The 15,963-nt window shown below is 41.9% G+C and overlaps 1 protein-coding gene across 1 annotated transcript in view; it reads left to right on the forward strand.

Annotated features, from left to right (window-relative positions):
• LOC147256921 (neuronal pentraxin-1-like) overlaps positions 1-2,167 on the forward strand; it is a 3,894-nt gene extending 1,727 nt beyond the window's left edge. Inside the window, exons 3-5 of the mRNA XM_086210046.1 lie at positions 1-201; positions 475-654; positions 900-2,167. The exon at positions 1-201 is cut by the window's left edge and continues 41 nt beyond it. Of these exons, the coding sequence (XP_086066172.1) occupies positions 1-201; positions 475-654; positions 900-1,121 (603 nt within the window). The 3' untranslated portion in view covers positions 1,122-2,167. The remainder of the gene's footprint in view (positions 202-474; positions 655-899) is intronic.
• The last annotated feature ends 13,796 nt before the right edge of the window (positions 2,168-15,963 follow it).

Consider the following 15,963-nt stretch of genomic DNA (forward strand, 5'->3'; position numbering starts at 1 on the left):
CCCCTGAGAACCAACTACATGTACGCCAAAGCCAAGAGGACCCTTCCTGAGATGTACTCCTTCAGTGTGTGTCTGTGGATCAAGTCCAATGCCTCACCTGGTGTAGGGACACCCTTTTCCTATGCTGTCTCGGGTCAGTCCAACGAGCTGGTGCTGATTGAGTGGGGGAACAACCCCATGGAGATTCTCATCAATGACAAGGTAACACATGTATGCATTGCTGTGTTATTTTAAGGCAAATTAGAGACATTTTCTGTGGATATAACAGCAAGGAAGAGTTAATGTGATTGGAGGAGTAAGAATAGGACTGCAATTTCTGTATCAAAACTGGGAAGGAGATGAAAATGGTGCGAAGGTCAGCAAAGGTCTAGGAGGTAATTCAGCAGGAGGAGCGACAGAGAGGAGGAGAAAAGAAGATTGTGTTAGCTGTTCACAGCAGAGCGCAGAGTGAAGAGAGAAATGTGTCTACCGCAGGTGGCAAAGCTGCCGTTCCTCATCAACGATGGGAAGTGGCATCATCTCTGCATCACATGGACCACCCGAGACGGGATGTGGGAGGCCTTTCAGGACGGAGTGATGAGAGGAAGCGGGGAAAATCTAGCACCGTACCATCCCATTAAACCAGAGGGAGTGCTGGTCCTTGGACAAGAGCAGGTGGATGATTTCATATATACTGTATATATTCATCTTGAGTAAAACTAATTGCTAAACGATAACAATTTAATCCTTTGCAACATCTTTGCTTGAGACAGAAGTTAAATCTAGAAGAGGTTCTTCTATCTCACATCTCTCATTTTACACATCTGCTTCACAATAAAACCCCTCTCCCATCATCATATGCTTGTGGCCACCTATTTTTTTCTGCACTGGAGTTTCAACTTTTATCTCTCACTCCACAGGACACACTGGGGGGAGGCTTTGATGCAACACAAGGCTTCGTAGGCGAGTTAGCAAACTTGAACATCTGGAACAGGAAACTTTCTATCGCTGAGATCTACAACTTGGCAACCTGCAACAGCAAAGCACCAGCTGGCAACGTCTTCTCCTGGACGGAGAGCAACATTGAAATATTTGGCGGAGCAACCAAATGGCCCTTCGAGCCTTGCCGTTCACCCAACTGAACTGCGTTATCCCCAAAAATCAAGAGAGGCCTCTCTGTATTTCTGAGCTTTTGTCGTTCTTGTCTTCATTTGACGTTTGTTAGAGACTATTTGATCTTGAGTTAGTGGTAAGCTTAAATCTGGGATTTCTATCATTCCTAAGTATTTCTGTGCAAAACACTTTTCATCTTGGGGGGGAAAAAAAGGAATTCATCCAGGAAGCCTCAGGTAGAGAGGACTGGAGCCAGGTTTTTCTTCCTCAGACGTTCAGTTGAAAGCACACCTTAGACTTTCCTTTTCCGCTTATTTCATCTTGGACTGGCAGCTGGCAATCTATGCCTCATGTTTGGACCATCCAAGTGAGGAATTACATAACCACTCCCACCCCGTCCCCTGTAGGAGAGTGGGAGATTACGCTGTCCATCCAATTCTTGTCAGTGTTTGGCGCTGTGAAGTGATGTCTGACTCGGTACAGCTCCCCACAACCCCCTCCTGCCCTCCCTCCCTCCCTCATGCTGCCCAGCCCCTCCGGAACTTGCACTGTGACTGACAAATAGGACGGAAGAAGAGGAGGGTATGTTGAAGGACACTGCAAAGTCAGACTGTGGTACAAGTCAATTTGTAATCGTTGTTCGCTTCAAGTGTTTCTGTAAGAATGTTGTTAACTTGCCAACATTGCTACAAAGCCTGGGTGCCTTGGGCTGGTACAAATATTCAGCACATCCAGTATGTTTTCAGTTGCTAATTTAATGTTAATTGGTTTGTTTGTTTGTTTGTTTGTTTGTTTGTTTGTTTGTTTTTAGCCGGGTTTACTTTCTCGTTCTTCTGGTAAATGTACTTTGATTACAGTTTGTTATCTGACATGATGTGTTTTGGCCGGTGTTTGTACTACTCTGTATTAGGAATGTTACAGTATCTGTATAGTAACAGCATGAATGACAGAGTGCTGTGAAAGCATTGTTGAAATCTGCTTTACTATCTTCTCTGGGTGTGGGTTTTTTACTGCATTGTTATATGCTCCGAGCATGGCAAACCTGAGAGATGAAGAATTTAATTTTTGTAATAAAATTGTGATACTAAATGTCCATAGTGCATTCCTGGTGTTTGCTCAAAATATACATAAACATATTTGTCATGACAGATTCTGAAGAGAAGGAACAAAGGGACATAAATAAATGTTCAAAAGCAGTGAAGGTGACAGAGGGTGCCTGCGACTCCTCTTTAAGGTAACCCAAAACTTTGCTGTTGCCTCGGTGAGGATGCAGTGCCGGTGTTAAAAAGAGGAGTAAAGTGCTTTGTCATATCAGCCATGGAACGGCCCTGTTCAACTGCAGCACTGTTGCAGAGGACCAAGATTTCAAGCACAGGCAGATGCTGCATTCAGATGATACGGAGTCTGTTAGTCATCAAACATGAAAATGACACTTGTACCGATTTAAAACAAACTGAGATGTTTCAACACTTCACTTGGACTCAGCGCTGAGACACTTGAAGCAGTTGAGACTCAAGTCCTCAGTGAGGCACAAGTTGAACTTGCAGGCAATAGAGGTTTTACATGATGAGGTCTGCAGAGGCGAACAAAAACAGGCAAGAGCAGAAAGCAAAAGTCGGAAAAACCAGAAGCAAACACAAACAAGAGGAGAATGGTAGAGTGTACTCTATGTGAAGGGGCGGAGCTAAATACAAACTGGACACAGGCATTTGGGTATAAATAGTGGGAAACTAAAGTAAGGAAGTGAAATTAACACTAACACACTAGTTAAAACAAATTTACATAATAAAACAGGAAACACAAAACCAATGAAACACTGTTGACAGAATGTTACATGTGCAAACAAGCTCATTGTAAGCAGACTGTCTCATCAAATTGTTTAGTCTTTGCTTCATCATGTTTCATAGACAAGACAAGACAAGGAACAACACTGTGTGTTGTTTGGCACTGAAGAAGATATTTGAATCATCTTAAGATACATTTCACATGCTTCAACGCCTTTTTCATCTCCACTTCCTCATCTTGCGGTTTTCACCGTTCAATTCCTGCTCATTCAAACACCTGCAGGTCTTAAACTTGAAGATTTGATTTCCATGGACAATTCGTATAGTTCTAGTACTTCAAAGTCATCTAACACAGTTTTTCTACTTGGGTGCTTAAACTCATACTGCATCATTTCCACAACATCATAAAAACATAAATCTATACTTTAATTTTGAAACTTTCCTTTTTTGTATCTGCAATCTCTTCAGAAAGTGTATGTTTTCGTTGAATCTGAAATCTAGACTTTTTGTAAGGACATACAAACATTGGAACATGACAAGCTTGTAGGTTCTTGTTGTTCACATTTTTGTCTTTGTCTTGTCCCTGGAGTGGATTTCATTAGCTGGGAAAGGATATACATTGCTTCACAGTAATCTCCCATGATGCAAAGCAGACAACAACCGGGGTCAAGAGCTTGTTAAAATAGGATGTGGCGTTTTATACAAAGAGTCAATCTTTGCTCCTGCGTCATGCTTCCCTAGTTTTACTCTAAACACATTCAGATGAGAAAACAATTTATTCTGTCCCATCGCCATGTTGGCAGATGGAACCAGAGACAGCCAGGTTCATCCGCCAATTACATTTATAGAAAATAACAGGATGGCTGAACATGACTGGGCGCTGTCCAAAGTTGCTGTAATTGTTGAAGAACCACGTTCAAGATTTAGCGGGAAATCTGGTCTTTCCCTATAATAGACAAGATGCACAGTTAACGTCTTCAAAATGTCTTCAGACAGAGTGTGCAAAGGTGGCTACATGGATATAGAATAAGAACATAGTTTTCATTCATAAACTGTCTTCCCAATCACCACAAATAGGTCCTCCAGATCAATGATCCAGAACACGACACCTGGCGTTCGTTGCTCTTTGGTCAAAGAAGAAACACTCTCCATTCTGGTGCGACTGATGCTACAGGAGCATCTGCACTGACCTCTTGTTGTCACACCAAAACTACGCCCCTGTGTACTCAAAGGATTGGTCAAACTGACTTTGGTGAGGAAACTCATGATTTGAAGGCTGGTAAGATGTCATGTGATCTTGTGATCTGGAAAACAGCACCCTCACAAGGAAGGCTGAAACCACACCCATAGCTCCTCGAAGGATGCTGATCCATCCAAACTCTTTCTCATGGGGCGGTCTTTGAAAACAAGCAGCGTATTAAGAGAGGAGGTATCCACCATTAAATTGAAAATAGGTCTCCCGGGTCACAGATCTAGAATACAATCAAGATTATTTCAGAGAGCAACACAACATTCTTCAAACCATTTCATATGGACTCAAGGAATTTGATTCAAATTTCTGTCTAAAAATCAAAAAAATACCACTAATGCTATATATTTATATACTCAATGATACTTTGACATGGTCGCGGGAGGAAGTGAGGATTGAACCAGCGACCCTTCGGTTGTTAGACAGCCACTCTACCTCTGAGGCGTGCCACACCCTAGGTTGACATTTCATTTATCAACTTATTGTGTGTTTGTCATGACAAAATATGTTTTTTATGCAAATCCAGCATGAATACTGTATGCGAGCTGCACAACACAGATGTCAAGACAATTTTACACACCTGAAAAAGGAATTAGTAAGAACAGACGTTTTCTACGACTTTTCTCATGATCTCAGAAATTGTACAAGGTCACACTTAAACAAGCGCTAGTAACTGAAGGACCCAACAGTAAAAGTTAAAATTAACAGATGGCCTCCTGTAAGATAAAGACATGTTAAACTTTATTTGGATTTTTAATTCCAATTGAAAGATCTGCACCAAGTTCCTATTTTCAAAAGACTATGGGAGAGAGACAGGAAGAGATAGATTTAATCATATATATGATTATATATCAAATAGAGACATTTCCACATAATGTCTAAAAAAAATGTCAATAATGATTTTTCATTATGTATTATATTCCACTCATATTTTACATTACCACTGAGGTATAAGTGTGTATTTATTCAGTTTCACAGGTGTTACATGGGTCCGCAGTAGCTTTCGTTAATATTGGCTGTTTGTGTTGATATTATTGTTATTATTATATTGATATTGTGCTGATATTTCTCATTGTTTGAAATGTCCTCTTTTGAATCTGCCCCCCACTCACCCGAGGTCACATTAGAACCACGTGCAGGCCTCTTGTAAATAAACCAAATCAACCCGTTACTCAAGCAATTCTTTGTAATCATTCCTTTCAAGGATGAAAGAGCAGAAAATGATTCATGACTCTCAGTTTGCAAGTTAAAAAAAGCTTTCTTGGGATTTCATATATTCAAGAGACTTCCTGAAAAATCACTAAAAACTCTTTTTATACAAGTGGGATATTTTTCTCATGGCTGTCTTCGCTCATAGCTGAAGTCCAGCATGCAGCTCGTCTGATTTCAATAAAACATAACTGGACTGCCCTCCCAACTGAGACAAGAAGCTTGCTATATATTCATTGTATTTCCTCCTTTTACCTCATGTTAAAAGGTAGCTGTATTCTGCAGTGCAGTTGTATTCCTCCATGATGGGTGCCTGTCACAGTAACCTTGACCTTTCACCCCAAATTTTCCCCTTTAAAATTTTAAAATCATATGTTCATCTTTTCATTTGAGCTGAATTTGAAATATTCTCTCTCTCTCTCTATATATATATAGAGAGAGCGATATATATCTATATATCTATATCTATAGATATAGATATAGATATATAGATATATATATAGATAGATATAGCTATAGATATAGATTTAGATATATTGACACACACACACAGGACTGGGACAAAGACAAGACAAAACAGACATTCTTTGTGTAGCCCTTCCACCTTTTCTCCTACATATCATTGTTTGTGTCCAGGGTTTTAAGGAGGGATGAAAGAGTTCACCATTATCTGTATCTGTAACTGTGCACCCACCCGACTGATCCATCCTATGAAATCCGTAGTGGGTGGGGCATATCTTGGTAGTGTGAGGTTCTGCAGGGCAAAAATCCTATTTAATCAAAACAGTGAGCAAACTAATGAGCGAAGTGAAGCCTGGACACAGCAAAGATGCATTTACGTTCAGCAATGATGGAACATGTCTATGTTATGTATTTTGACTAATACAGATGCAGCAAGCTCCACTTCAATGATCTGTGTGTGTGTGTGTGTGTGTGTGTGTGTGTGTGTGTGTGTGTGTGTGTGTGTGTGTGTGTGCGTGCTTGCGTGCGTGCATGCGTGCGTTGGAAGGGAGCAACAACTCTGTGCCGCCTATCAAAGAATGTTAAAGGACATGGACTTTTCCTCCTCTAAAAATTTGTTTTCCTCCCAGGCACAGATAATGACACACTGATAATTGTTTTTTCCCAGCCATGTCACAACTGCAGTATCTGTACCAGATACTCATCTCATCAGAGTATCCACCTCATCCCTAGTATTAAAACATACCACAACCCACAAGCTCCTCAACTCATTTTTTTTGGGGTGTCAATAAATATCATAGCACCCAATTTACTCCCAAACTCCCAGTCACTGTTGTAACTTTGAATGGAAAACAGGACCAAGACTCACAGTGGTGATGTTTCATGTAACAGCCTGCTCTCAAAGAAATATGAGACTCTATATTTATGGACAGCAGTCCAGATAACTAACAGCAAGCTGGTTGTACATGCTAGTTCTATAAGCTACATGCAGCCTCACTGTTGCTCCTTGCTCCTGTGATGACTCAGCATGTCTGCACCTGATGAATCTCTCCTTCATTGTTCTTTGGTGTTATGCACAAGACCTGTGAGTAGACATTTTGACAGCATGACTCAGTGAAGAGAGTCTCATTGAATTAAAAGTAGAACTACCCTGAAGACCCAATGAGTGTGAGCGTGTGTGTGTGTGTGTGTGTGTGTGTGTGTGTGTGTGTGTGTGTGTGTGTGTGTGTGTGCAAACAATACTAAACCAATTCATAAATCTTCTTATAAACTACAACTTTCTTTCATCAACTACAGACGTGCTAATCAAGTCCACAAGCCCCTAGGACTGAAATGTCTTTGGGGAACACTTAAACACACCGTTTCAAACACTAACTTTAGAAATACAGGGCTCTCAAGGTTTGATCAGAGTTCAGAGTGAGATTCTGGTTGAGGCGGTGCAGGTTTGTGTGGGCATGGTGGTCTTATCTGATAAATGACATAAATTCTTATGAACATAATTATCTTATTCTGAATGAAGGTGTGTGTGTGTGTGTGTGTGTGTGTGTGTGTGTGTGTGTGTGTGTGTGTGTGTGTGTGTTTGTATGTGTTTGTGTGTGAGATAAGTGTTTTTGGATACAATATAAGGAAATAGCCTCGGCCAACGGTTTCACAATAGAAAGGATGTGCCTATTATTAATAGGTGCAAATTTCCTAACAAAACAGGCGTCAGAATAGCTGCCGAATTAGCCAGCAGTCATTATACTGTTAACTAACATACCAGGTGCCTGGACACTGATATTCCCCAGCAATGTGAATCAGTGATGAGATGATTTACTCTATCATAGGGTTTGGGTTAAGGGGATAAAAAGAACCCCCCGGAGAGTTCAGAAGGCCTTCCCTACCATGCACCAGCTAATCAAATAAAATATGACTACCGAACAGCAATCAGAAAAAAGAACTGCTGTATCTGGGCAAGATTTAGATATTCCGCTTAATCGAATTACAAGCCAATGACACGGGCTCGCAACGCCGGAAGAGGGCGGCTGTCATTGTCCAAGGCTCTCAGGCTACAAAGCAAAGTGGGGAGGGATTTTCTACCTGTTCTGTTTTAAAAAAAAAATTGCAGCACAACTTTGCGGGTTTTACCCTGGAAATTTCTCTGCATGAAAAATATAAGGTGTTGTGTGTAAGCGTCTGAACAGACTGAAATGCAGGTGCATAACAAGATTCATACTGGACACATGAAGATTAATTGTGCAATAAACAGAGAAAAAACAGGCAACACATCTGACAGCGAAGCCATTTTACTGAATACATACATACATACATACATATAGGCATTACAAGTCCAAAAGTCCAAAACAGCTATACTGCTACACACAAGCTAAACCAAGCCAAACCCAGAGTGACTGAGATTAATTGGACCTTGATACATAAAAATAAGTGAGCGCCCCTGATTTCCTCAATTTTTTTTCCTCCAGATGTCAAAATGTCAAAACAGAAGGGGAGAGCATTGTTAAAGATGAGGCCCCCTGAGTCAAGCCCCCTGTAACAGACAAGATTCATGGCGCTACGTTCTATCAATCCCTCCGTGGAGGTTGTTTTTTTCTTCTGGAGTGATTGAGTGGATAAAGACGTGACATCTGGGCTGACATCTCATTAATTCATAAGCTGTCCCCTGTGGCAGAGGCAAAACAGGAATAATGCTTCAGCTCACAAATAGAGCTCTTGTTAACATGGGGAGCAAAGCAGCGCCCTGTAATGAGAGTTTGGGGGGCACAAATAAAACAGGAAGGAGTGTGTCTTCCCTCAAACATCAGCATGCTGATGTGGTATTCACAACTGTTTTATTCTCCTAGACTGATGTAAAGTAGTAAGGGGGATTTGACTCCCAGCAGATGCTTGAAAGAAGAATTCTTAAACTGGAGAGAGAAAGAATAAGAGACTCTTCCTTCTTGGTTCTGTTCCCATGGTGGGAGCTCCACAAAACAGCAGGGAGTGGAACTTGTGGCATTTACTGATCAGCAAAAGCAGGAAGGACGCAGTGAGGATAATGAGGCTTCCCTTGCAGGCTGGGATCAAGGTGGATGTAGGTCATGATGGGAAGCTGCTCCACTGGTCAGGACTCGCTGTCGGACAGAAAAACTTTCCACTCAACCAATAGACATGCCTGGGCCTGTACAGCTCAATATAGCCTGAATATTATACCACACATCCCAACAGGTGTCATAGGCCCACAGCAGCAGCAGAAGCAGCAGCTGGTGGACTGGCCCAGAGCGTACCTCCTCTTAAGATAGCCTCAGCATACGTGAGACCATGTGACAAGCCAAGGGGGGCAACTCAGTGAGACCCCTCCTATACTATGCAGGAGGAGTTTAAGGAAGGATGTTAATAATTAATTGACTAAAGTTGATTGAAAACTGCAGTAAAATGAAATCTGATCTGACTTGAATTCACCCGCATGCAGTGAAGTTTACAATTTCCATATTACAGCGCTGACAGATCTTTTGGGCCTCATAAGGCCCTGTAAACAAGCTGTAAATGCCATCCTGGAGCCTAACCCAGCAGTACACCCTGGACAAGTCGCCAGTCCACGGCAGGACCATATATATCAACAGACAACCCCTCACACTCAACAGTCACACTACAAGCAATTAACAGGCTCATATTAACCTAACGAGCATGTTTTTGGCGAAAGGGAGGAAGCCGGAGTTCCCAGAGAGAACACATAAACGTACCTTGATATCTAGATAGTTGCACATCTACAAATCCAGCAACAGAAAGCACCATTCATTTAGCTCTGTTTATGGTCTCTATCATCTCCTGAGAGAACATTTGGCTGCTAATTTTGCTAATGCTCCACTTTGTAAACCATTCAGTTTATTATGAGTTTTTGGAGCAGAAAACATCTACCTGCTCTTTCTGTAAACAACCATGATGAGATTGAACTGAAACAGGAATCCAGAGTGGGTCAAATGTAACTAAAATGTCCCCCAGCACGCTAGAGCTCTGTGGCTTTGTTGTAGGATTACCAACCACAACACGGCAAGCCAAACCAAAAGAAAAGCCCTAGTTTCACTGCTTATCACTTGTTTTTGGTTTTTGAACAGATTAAATTTCTAATTAAGGAATCAATTTGCATTAACTTGTAAAATGGTAAATGGACTCAATTTTATATAGCGCCTTTCTACCTTAGCGGTACTCAAAGCGCTTTTACAGTGTCATCTCACTCACCCATTCACTCACACACTGATGGTGGAGGCTGCCATGCAAGGCGCCAACCTACTCATCAGGAGCAATTATGGGTTCAGTATCTTGCTCAAGGACACTTTGACATGGTCACCGGGGTCGGGGATCAAACCAGCGACCCTTTGGTTGCTAGACGGCCACTCTACCCCTGAGCCTTGTCCAGTTTCAACAGAGGTCGTCCTTGGTAGAGAATATATCTCCACCAAGACTCCAAAGTCCTGTAGTCTACTCAGAAGCGACACAAAACTATCCATAACTTTCTGGCCTTTCGACCTGTATGTATTTATATCAGCTATGTCAGCTATAAGGCTTCAAACAAACTAACATGGATGAAAATATCTGTGATGAAGAAAAGCCAAGTCAGTACTTGAATGAAAGGAACATTCCAGACGCTGTACATTCAGAAAAAAATTGCATTCTTGATTACAGAAAGTATACAAGAATAAAATCCAGTTGAGGAAAGATGACCAACGACAGTTCCTCCATGTTTATTTTGAAATTGGAATTAGGAAATAAAAAAGTCCCCTTTCACAGATTCCCTTGACATTGTGTTGTATGGGACAGAAGGAGATTACTCCTGATGCGTGGAGGGTCATGGAACCAAATATGTGAGTTGTTTTGAGTGGAAAAAAGAAGAAAAAAAATGGCCTCTTAGCCTATGTTCTACCCCCCACCAAGTTTAGTTTGATGTTATAGTTTTTGTATTATGCCACTGACATCAGGTGAAAGCATAACATTCATGGCGTAGGTAACAAGACGAGTTTATTCATCATAGAACCTTTCAAACACAGAGGTAATTACACTTACTTAAGAAGTTAAGATAAAAAAATATATTAAAAAATGTGATTACGATGAAAATCATTCATCCATCCATCCATTTTCGGTACCGCTTAACCATTAAGGGTCACAGGGGGGTGGGGTGGTGGGGTTTACCAGCTGACATTGTGCAAGAGGCAGGATATATGCTGGACACGTTGCCAGTCGGTCGCAGGGCCATCAGGAGCAATTAAAGGGTTCAGTATCTTGCTCAAGGATACTTGGATATGGTCACTGGGGGAAGTGAGGATGGAACCAGTGACCCTTTGTTGCTACACGGCCAGTCTACCTCTGAGATGCTGCCCCCTTGATGAATATCAATTCAAAAAAATTAAAGTGCAAATAAAACAGTTAGTGCAGCCAGCATTTTTTGAAATGGATAAAAGGCACGCATGGGAATATTTGATTTAGATTTACAAGTTTTCTTAAACTGAGCAGATTGAAAGGTTATTTTTATTCATTATAGCAGCTACTTGGACTTACTATCAGTACATTTTTTACTCATAACATGAGAGGTTGTGACTGTTTCCTCCTCTTCGTGATCTACCTATTAAACTTTTGAAATGAGACCATGGGGGTGGGCGTGGTTTGGGCAGTCAACTGTAGAAGACTGAGGCTGGATAGAGCTGGCTCAGAAGGAGAAGAGCCAGATGAGTTGATTAGCTCAGCTGGGGCAAGAAACTAATCAACCTCTCCTTTGCATTTACAGTAGTGGCTGAACAGAAAGAGTGGATGCAGGCCTGAGACCTGTATCCTGACAGAAAAAGTGCCTAACTTACCTGTGTAGGTTCTCATTCATCCAGGTCATCGTAGATCGAAGCGAAGTAAAATCTGGTCAACTGGACGTAAGTTTATCTTGAAAATCTATTTAAATTAAATTAAATTATCTTTCAAGATAAACTTACGTCCATTTGACCAGATTTTACTTCGCTTCGATCTGCCTAACTTACCATTTTGATAGTGTTTTGTGAGTTGCGTTTTGTGGCTATTGTGTGGGAGCACTGGGCAACTATTCACAGAAGCTCCAGTGCTGTTCGGAGCTAATAAAGAGAGCTAAATTAACACCCGGCTCTTCATGTCTTCTGCTGGGAAACCCTACTGTGGCAGTGACTGTGCGACAGAGACATTAACCATTCTCTGAGATTTGTGGCCATGTGCTCCTGTCTGCATCCAAAGTCATATCACTACATTTTTTTTATTCATAACATTAAAGGTTGTGACTGTTTACTCCTCTTAATGATCCTCACATAAACTTTTGGAATGAGACATAAAACATTCTTTCAGATTTGAGAGGCCATGTGTTCCTGTCTGCAACCCAAACAAGTCTGGACAATCCTGATAATTTTGTCGCTTTCTGAAATGCAGAAGCCTTTTGAAGTGTGCGTTTGATCTGAAGCCCTGCTGAGTGTTAACCCAACTCTCCACAGATGCTCTCGCCTGTGGTTCAGGGCGGCTCTCAGGTGTTTCCTCCCTTGCTCTGTGATGTGTTTCTCTCAGGTGAAGTTCCCTTTCAATCACCCTGTAGTCACCATGCTTATTTTATGTTTTATGTTTAATGTTGTTTGTTCTCCTCTGATTTGGTCATTTTGAACAATCAGGTCCTCAGTAAACAAACAACAGAATTACAACTGTGACTGCAGCCCACATGCCTGCTACCGTCTCAGTACCCACCCCTCCCGTTACGTCCCTTCAGATCTGCTTTGATTTATTAATGTGCCTATAGCCCTAACCCACTGCCACGTATCCCTCGCTGAATCCTCCATGAAATATGTATGTACACATGGTAACGAAGTGTCAGAGAGGAAGCTGGCAGAACACTGGGGAAGGTGACGGTGTGGTGTAAGCCCCATCAGGAGCCCTCATCTCCTTTAAAAGGTCGTCTGAGGTGAACTCTCCTGTGGAAGGCAGAATCGGTAGGGGGGATGAATATCAGGGATTCAGCAGAGGAGGGGATGAATGCAATAACTCTGTTATTCATCATGTATAACTAGTCGATCAAGTTGTAGTGTTCACACAATGGTGACTGGTTTTTAGATCCTTTAACATTTTTAGCCTTTAGAAATGTGAAATAAGCATTATGGAAAGTAAACCAGCTGACAGAGTGGCATACAAACCAGCTTTAGAAGGAACATTGGATTATTGGGGCTTTGAAAAGAGCAGTCGGAAAAATTAAAAGAGCTTCTCTTTAAAAGGCCGTTCAGACTGGAAGTGATTGGACAATTTTCTCGGTCAGACACAAGCACAGAAAAGCTTGTTTATCGTAAGGAGAAGACACTTACAAGTGAATCATTGAAGGTCACACTAGATAGTAGTTAAACCATGTTTGGGACAACCACAACTTTACCTAGTGAGTGCACCTTGTAATAGCCCTCGTGAGGAATACAGACAAAAAAGCTAAATGTCATTGATAGCAATCGATAATTGAGTCCGTGTGTCGAAAACATAACTTCACCATATCAAAATAAGGATATATTACACATCACTCTGCTAGACTGTACCAGTACTATAGCCATTTATTTTTTGTATTCATTCACAAAATAATTTATTATATCGTCCGATTCTGAGAAGAATGAAGATGAAGATGTTAAAGATAAAAGAATACTAAGAGGAGACACTCTTTGCCTCCTGAGAGAGATTTTATGGATATAATTGTAATTTGTGAATCATTTACTTATCATGTGTGGATGTTATTTTATGGAAAATGAAAAGTTGTTCCAATTATAATGTAAATAGAAACAGCTATGAATGTTTCACCTTTTGTGATGATTCAGGCCAATACTGAATCAATTATCACAGTCCTGTGGGCAAAGGATCACTCCTTCTTGCATATTTGCACGCATGCTTTTGCCCACAGTACACATTTTACTGTTATGTATCAGAACTTTCAAAATTGTATTCATTTATATGTTTTCATGTGGGGTGGAGCGGTGGTGCAGTGGTCAGCACTGTCGCCTCACAGCAAGAAGGTTCTTGGTTCGAGCCCCGGCTCCAGCACGGGATCTTTCTGTGTGGAGTCTCCATGTTCTCCCTGTGCCTGTGTGGGTTCTCTCTGGTACTCCAGCTTCCCCCCACAGTCCGAAGACATCAAGAGGGGACGAGGCTGATTGATACTCTAAATTGACCGTAGGCGTGGCTGTGAGTGTGAATGGTTGTCTGTCTATATGTGTTGGATTGGCGACCTGTCCAGGGTGAACCCCACCTTATGCCCCAAAGCAGCTGGGATAGCCCCCCCCCCCCCCCCCCCCCCCCGGGCAACCCTTAACAGGATAAGCGGATGGATAGATGTGTTTGTGTTTGGTGGTGGATGGAAGCTGTTCAGTTTCACTGCAGTGCTGCACGTCACAATAAAGAAACCTTGAATCCTTCAATACTGAACAAGCAGAAGAGTGACTGTGGGTTGTTTTTTTTAAATCAACAGTGTACAGTAAGCTAAGCTACTGTAGTGGAAGCTTCCTGGATGTGAGCTTGTGAAATGGGAACTCAGGAGTCATTGGATGTCTTATGCAGAACAATTTATTTCATTCTTAATGCACATTGAGGAGACCCAGTAATGGTCAATAAAAATACCAACAAGTCACCACCAAGTCCAAAGATGTCCTTCATTACTGTGGTTTTAATGCAGCTCCCCGTCTTCTCTACACAGCACTATTATCCATAAAGCTTTCACTTCTACATAAATTGCAGGTAATGATTGGTTACTGCAAGAATGGCACATACCTCTGTCACAATGTAATCTCTACCATTGCCATCTCAGGAATGTTTTCCAAAATTGCAGCCTGAACATTATAATTGTGTTAAACCTATCTGTACACCCTGCAACGGGCACACTGTTTTGACCAGCCAGGTCAGCGGGCTTTGAAGTAATGCCCACTGTAGGGAATAAGAATATGTGCGTGTCTCCCATGCGTGTTATGGAATACAGGAGGAGCTGTTTTACAGTCGGAATAATTTGGCCTCTTGACCTGTGTGGGCGGGTACAGAGGCACACTGAAAATTCTATCACAGTTACCAGTTACTCTACATTCAATTAGGCTTTAAAGAATAGACCTGGGCAGTTAGGTAGGAGGACTTGGCAACGAACAACAGGGAGAAAATGAAAAAAAAGACCACATATAAATGCAGTCAAGCATTGTGTTAGTGTGTTAGTGTTAGCAGGCCACGGATTGTCAAGCTGTGCTTACTATGTACTACTATCTACTTATAGCTGCACAAACTAAAACCAAGCCCAGTCAGCTGCTGGCTCAGTTGACCCCCCCCCCCCCCCCCCGCACGCACGCACACACACACACACACACACACACACATCCTATTGGCTAATTGCATTCAGAGTGCTCTTTTAAAGTGCTCTACATTTGTTGCTTCCTCTGCTTGCTGCTTCACAACCCACCTCAGCTCCTCTTTTCAAATATGTCTGAAATGATTCAGTATTGTGACTGTTATTCATGCTGTTCTGTTCTGTGTAACAGGGGGTCTTTGCAGCTGCCCTCCCCACCATTAGCCTTTCATGATGGCTCATGAAGAGCAGGAGGGTGTGCTATTCCTGCCTCAGGCTTTCCACACGTGCATAGAGGAGCAGGTAGTCCCAGTAAATTCTGCCAAATCTAAGCAATAAATTAATGACTTTTTTGACTAAAGTGGTCCTTACTGAGGGCTGCACGGTGGTGCAGTGGTTAGCACTGTGGCCTCACAGCAAGAAGGTTCCAGGTTTGAGTCCTGGCTCGGGCACAGGATCTTTCTTTGTGGAGTCTGCATGTTCTCCCCATGCCTGCATAGGTTCTCTCCGGGCACTGCGGCTTCCTCCCACCATCCAAAGACGTGCAATAGGGGACTAGGTTTTGACTGAAGCTAGCTAAAGTCATTGTCAGGACTGTGAAATTCAACCATGCCAACTTTTGGCATCCACAACCAAAGCATATATCTTCATGCACGCCATGATCTTTTCCGGTGTATATCAGAATATTTCATGAGCTGGTTACAAGCAAGTATAACAACTCTGACACCAACTGAGTCTCTTCATTAAAAGATCTTAAAGATATTTAATGGTAATGCTACTGTTAAGAGACCATTAGCATTGTACAAAAATACAGCTTATTAAATTTTGACAGTTTTAAACTATTGCAG

The sequence above is a fragment of the Aulostomus chinensis genome, chromosome 8 (genome assembly GCF_037954235.1).
Source record: "Aulostomus chinensis isolate RoL2024-O1b breed Wild chromosome 8, RoL_Achi_v1.0, whole genome shotgun sequence".
Taxonomy (NCBI): domain Eukaryota; kingdom Metazoa; phylum Chordata; class Actinopteri; order Syngnathiformes; family Aulostomidae; genus Aulostomus; species Aulostomus chinensis.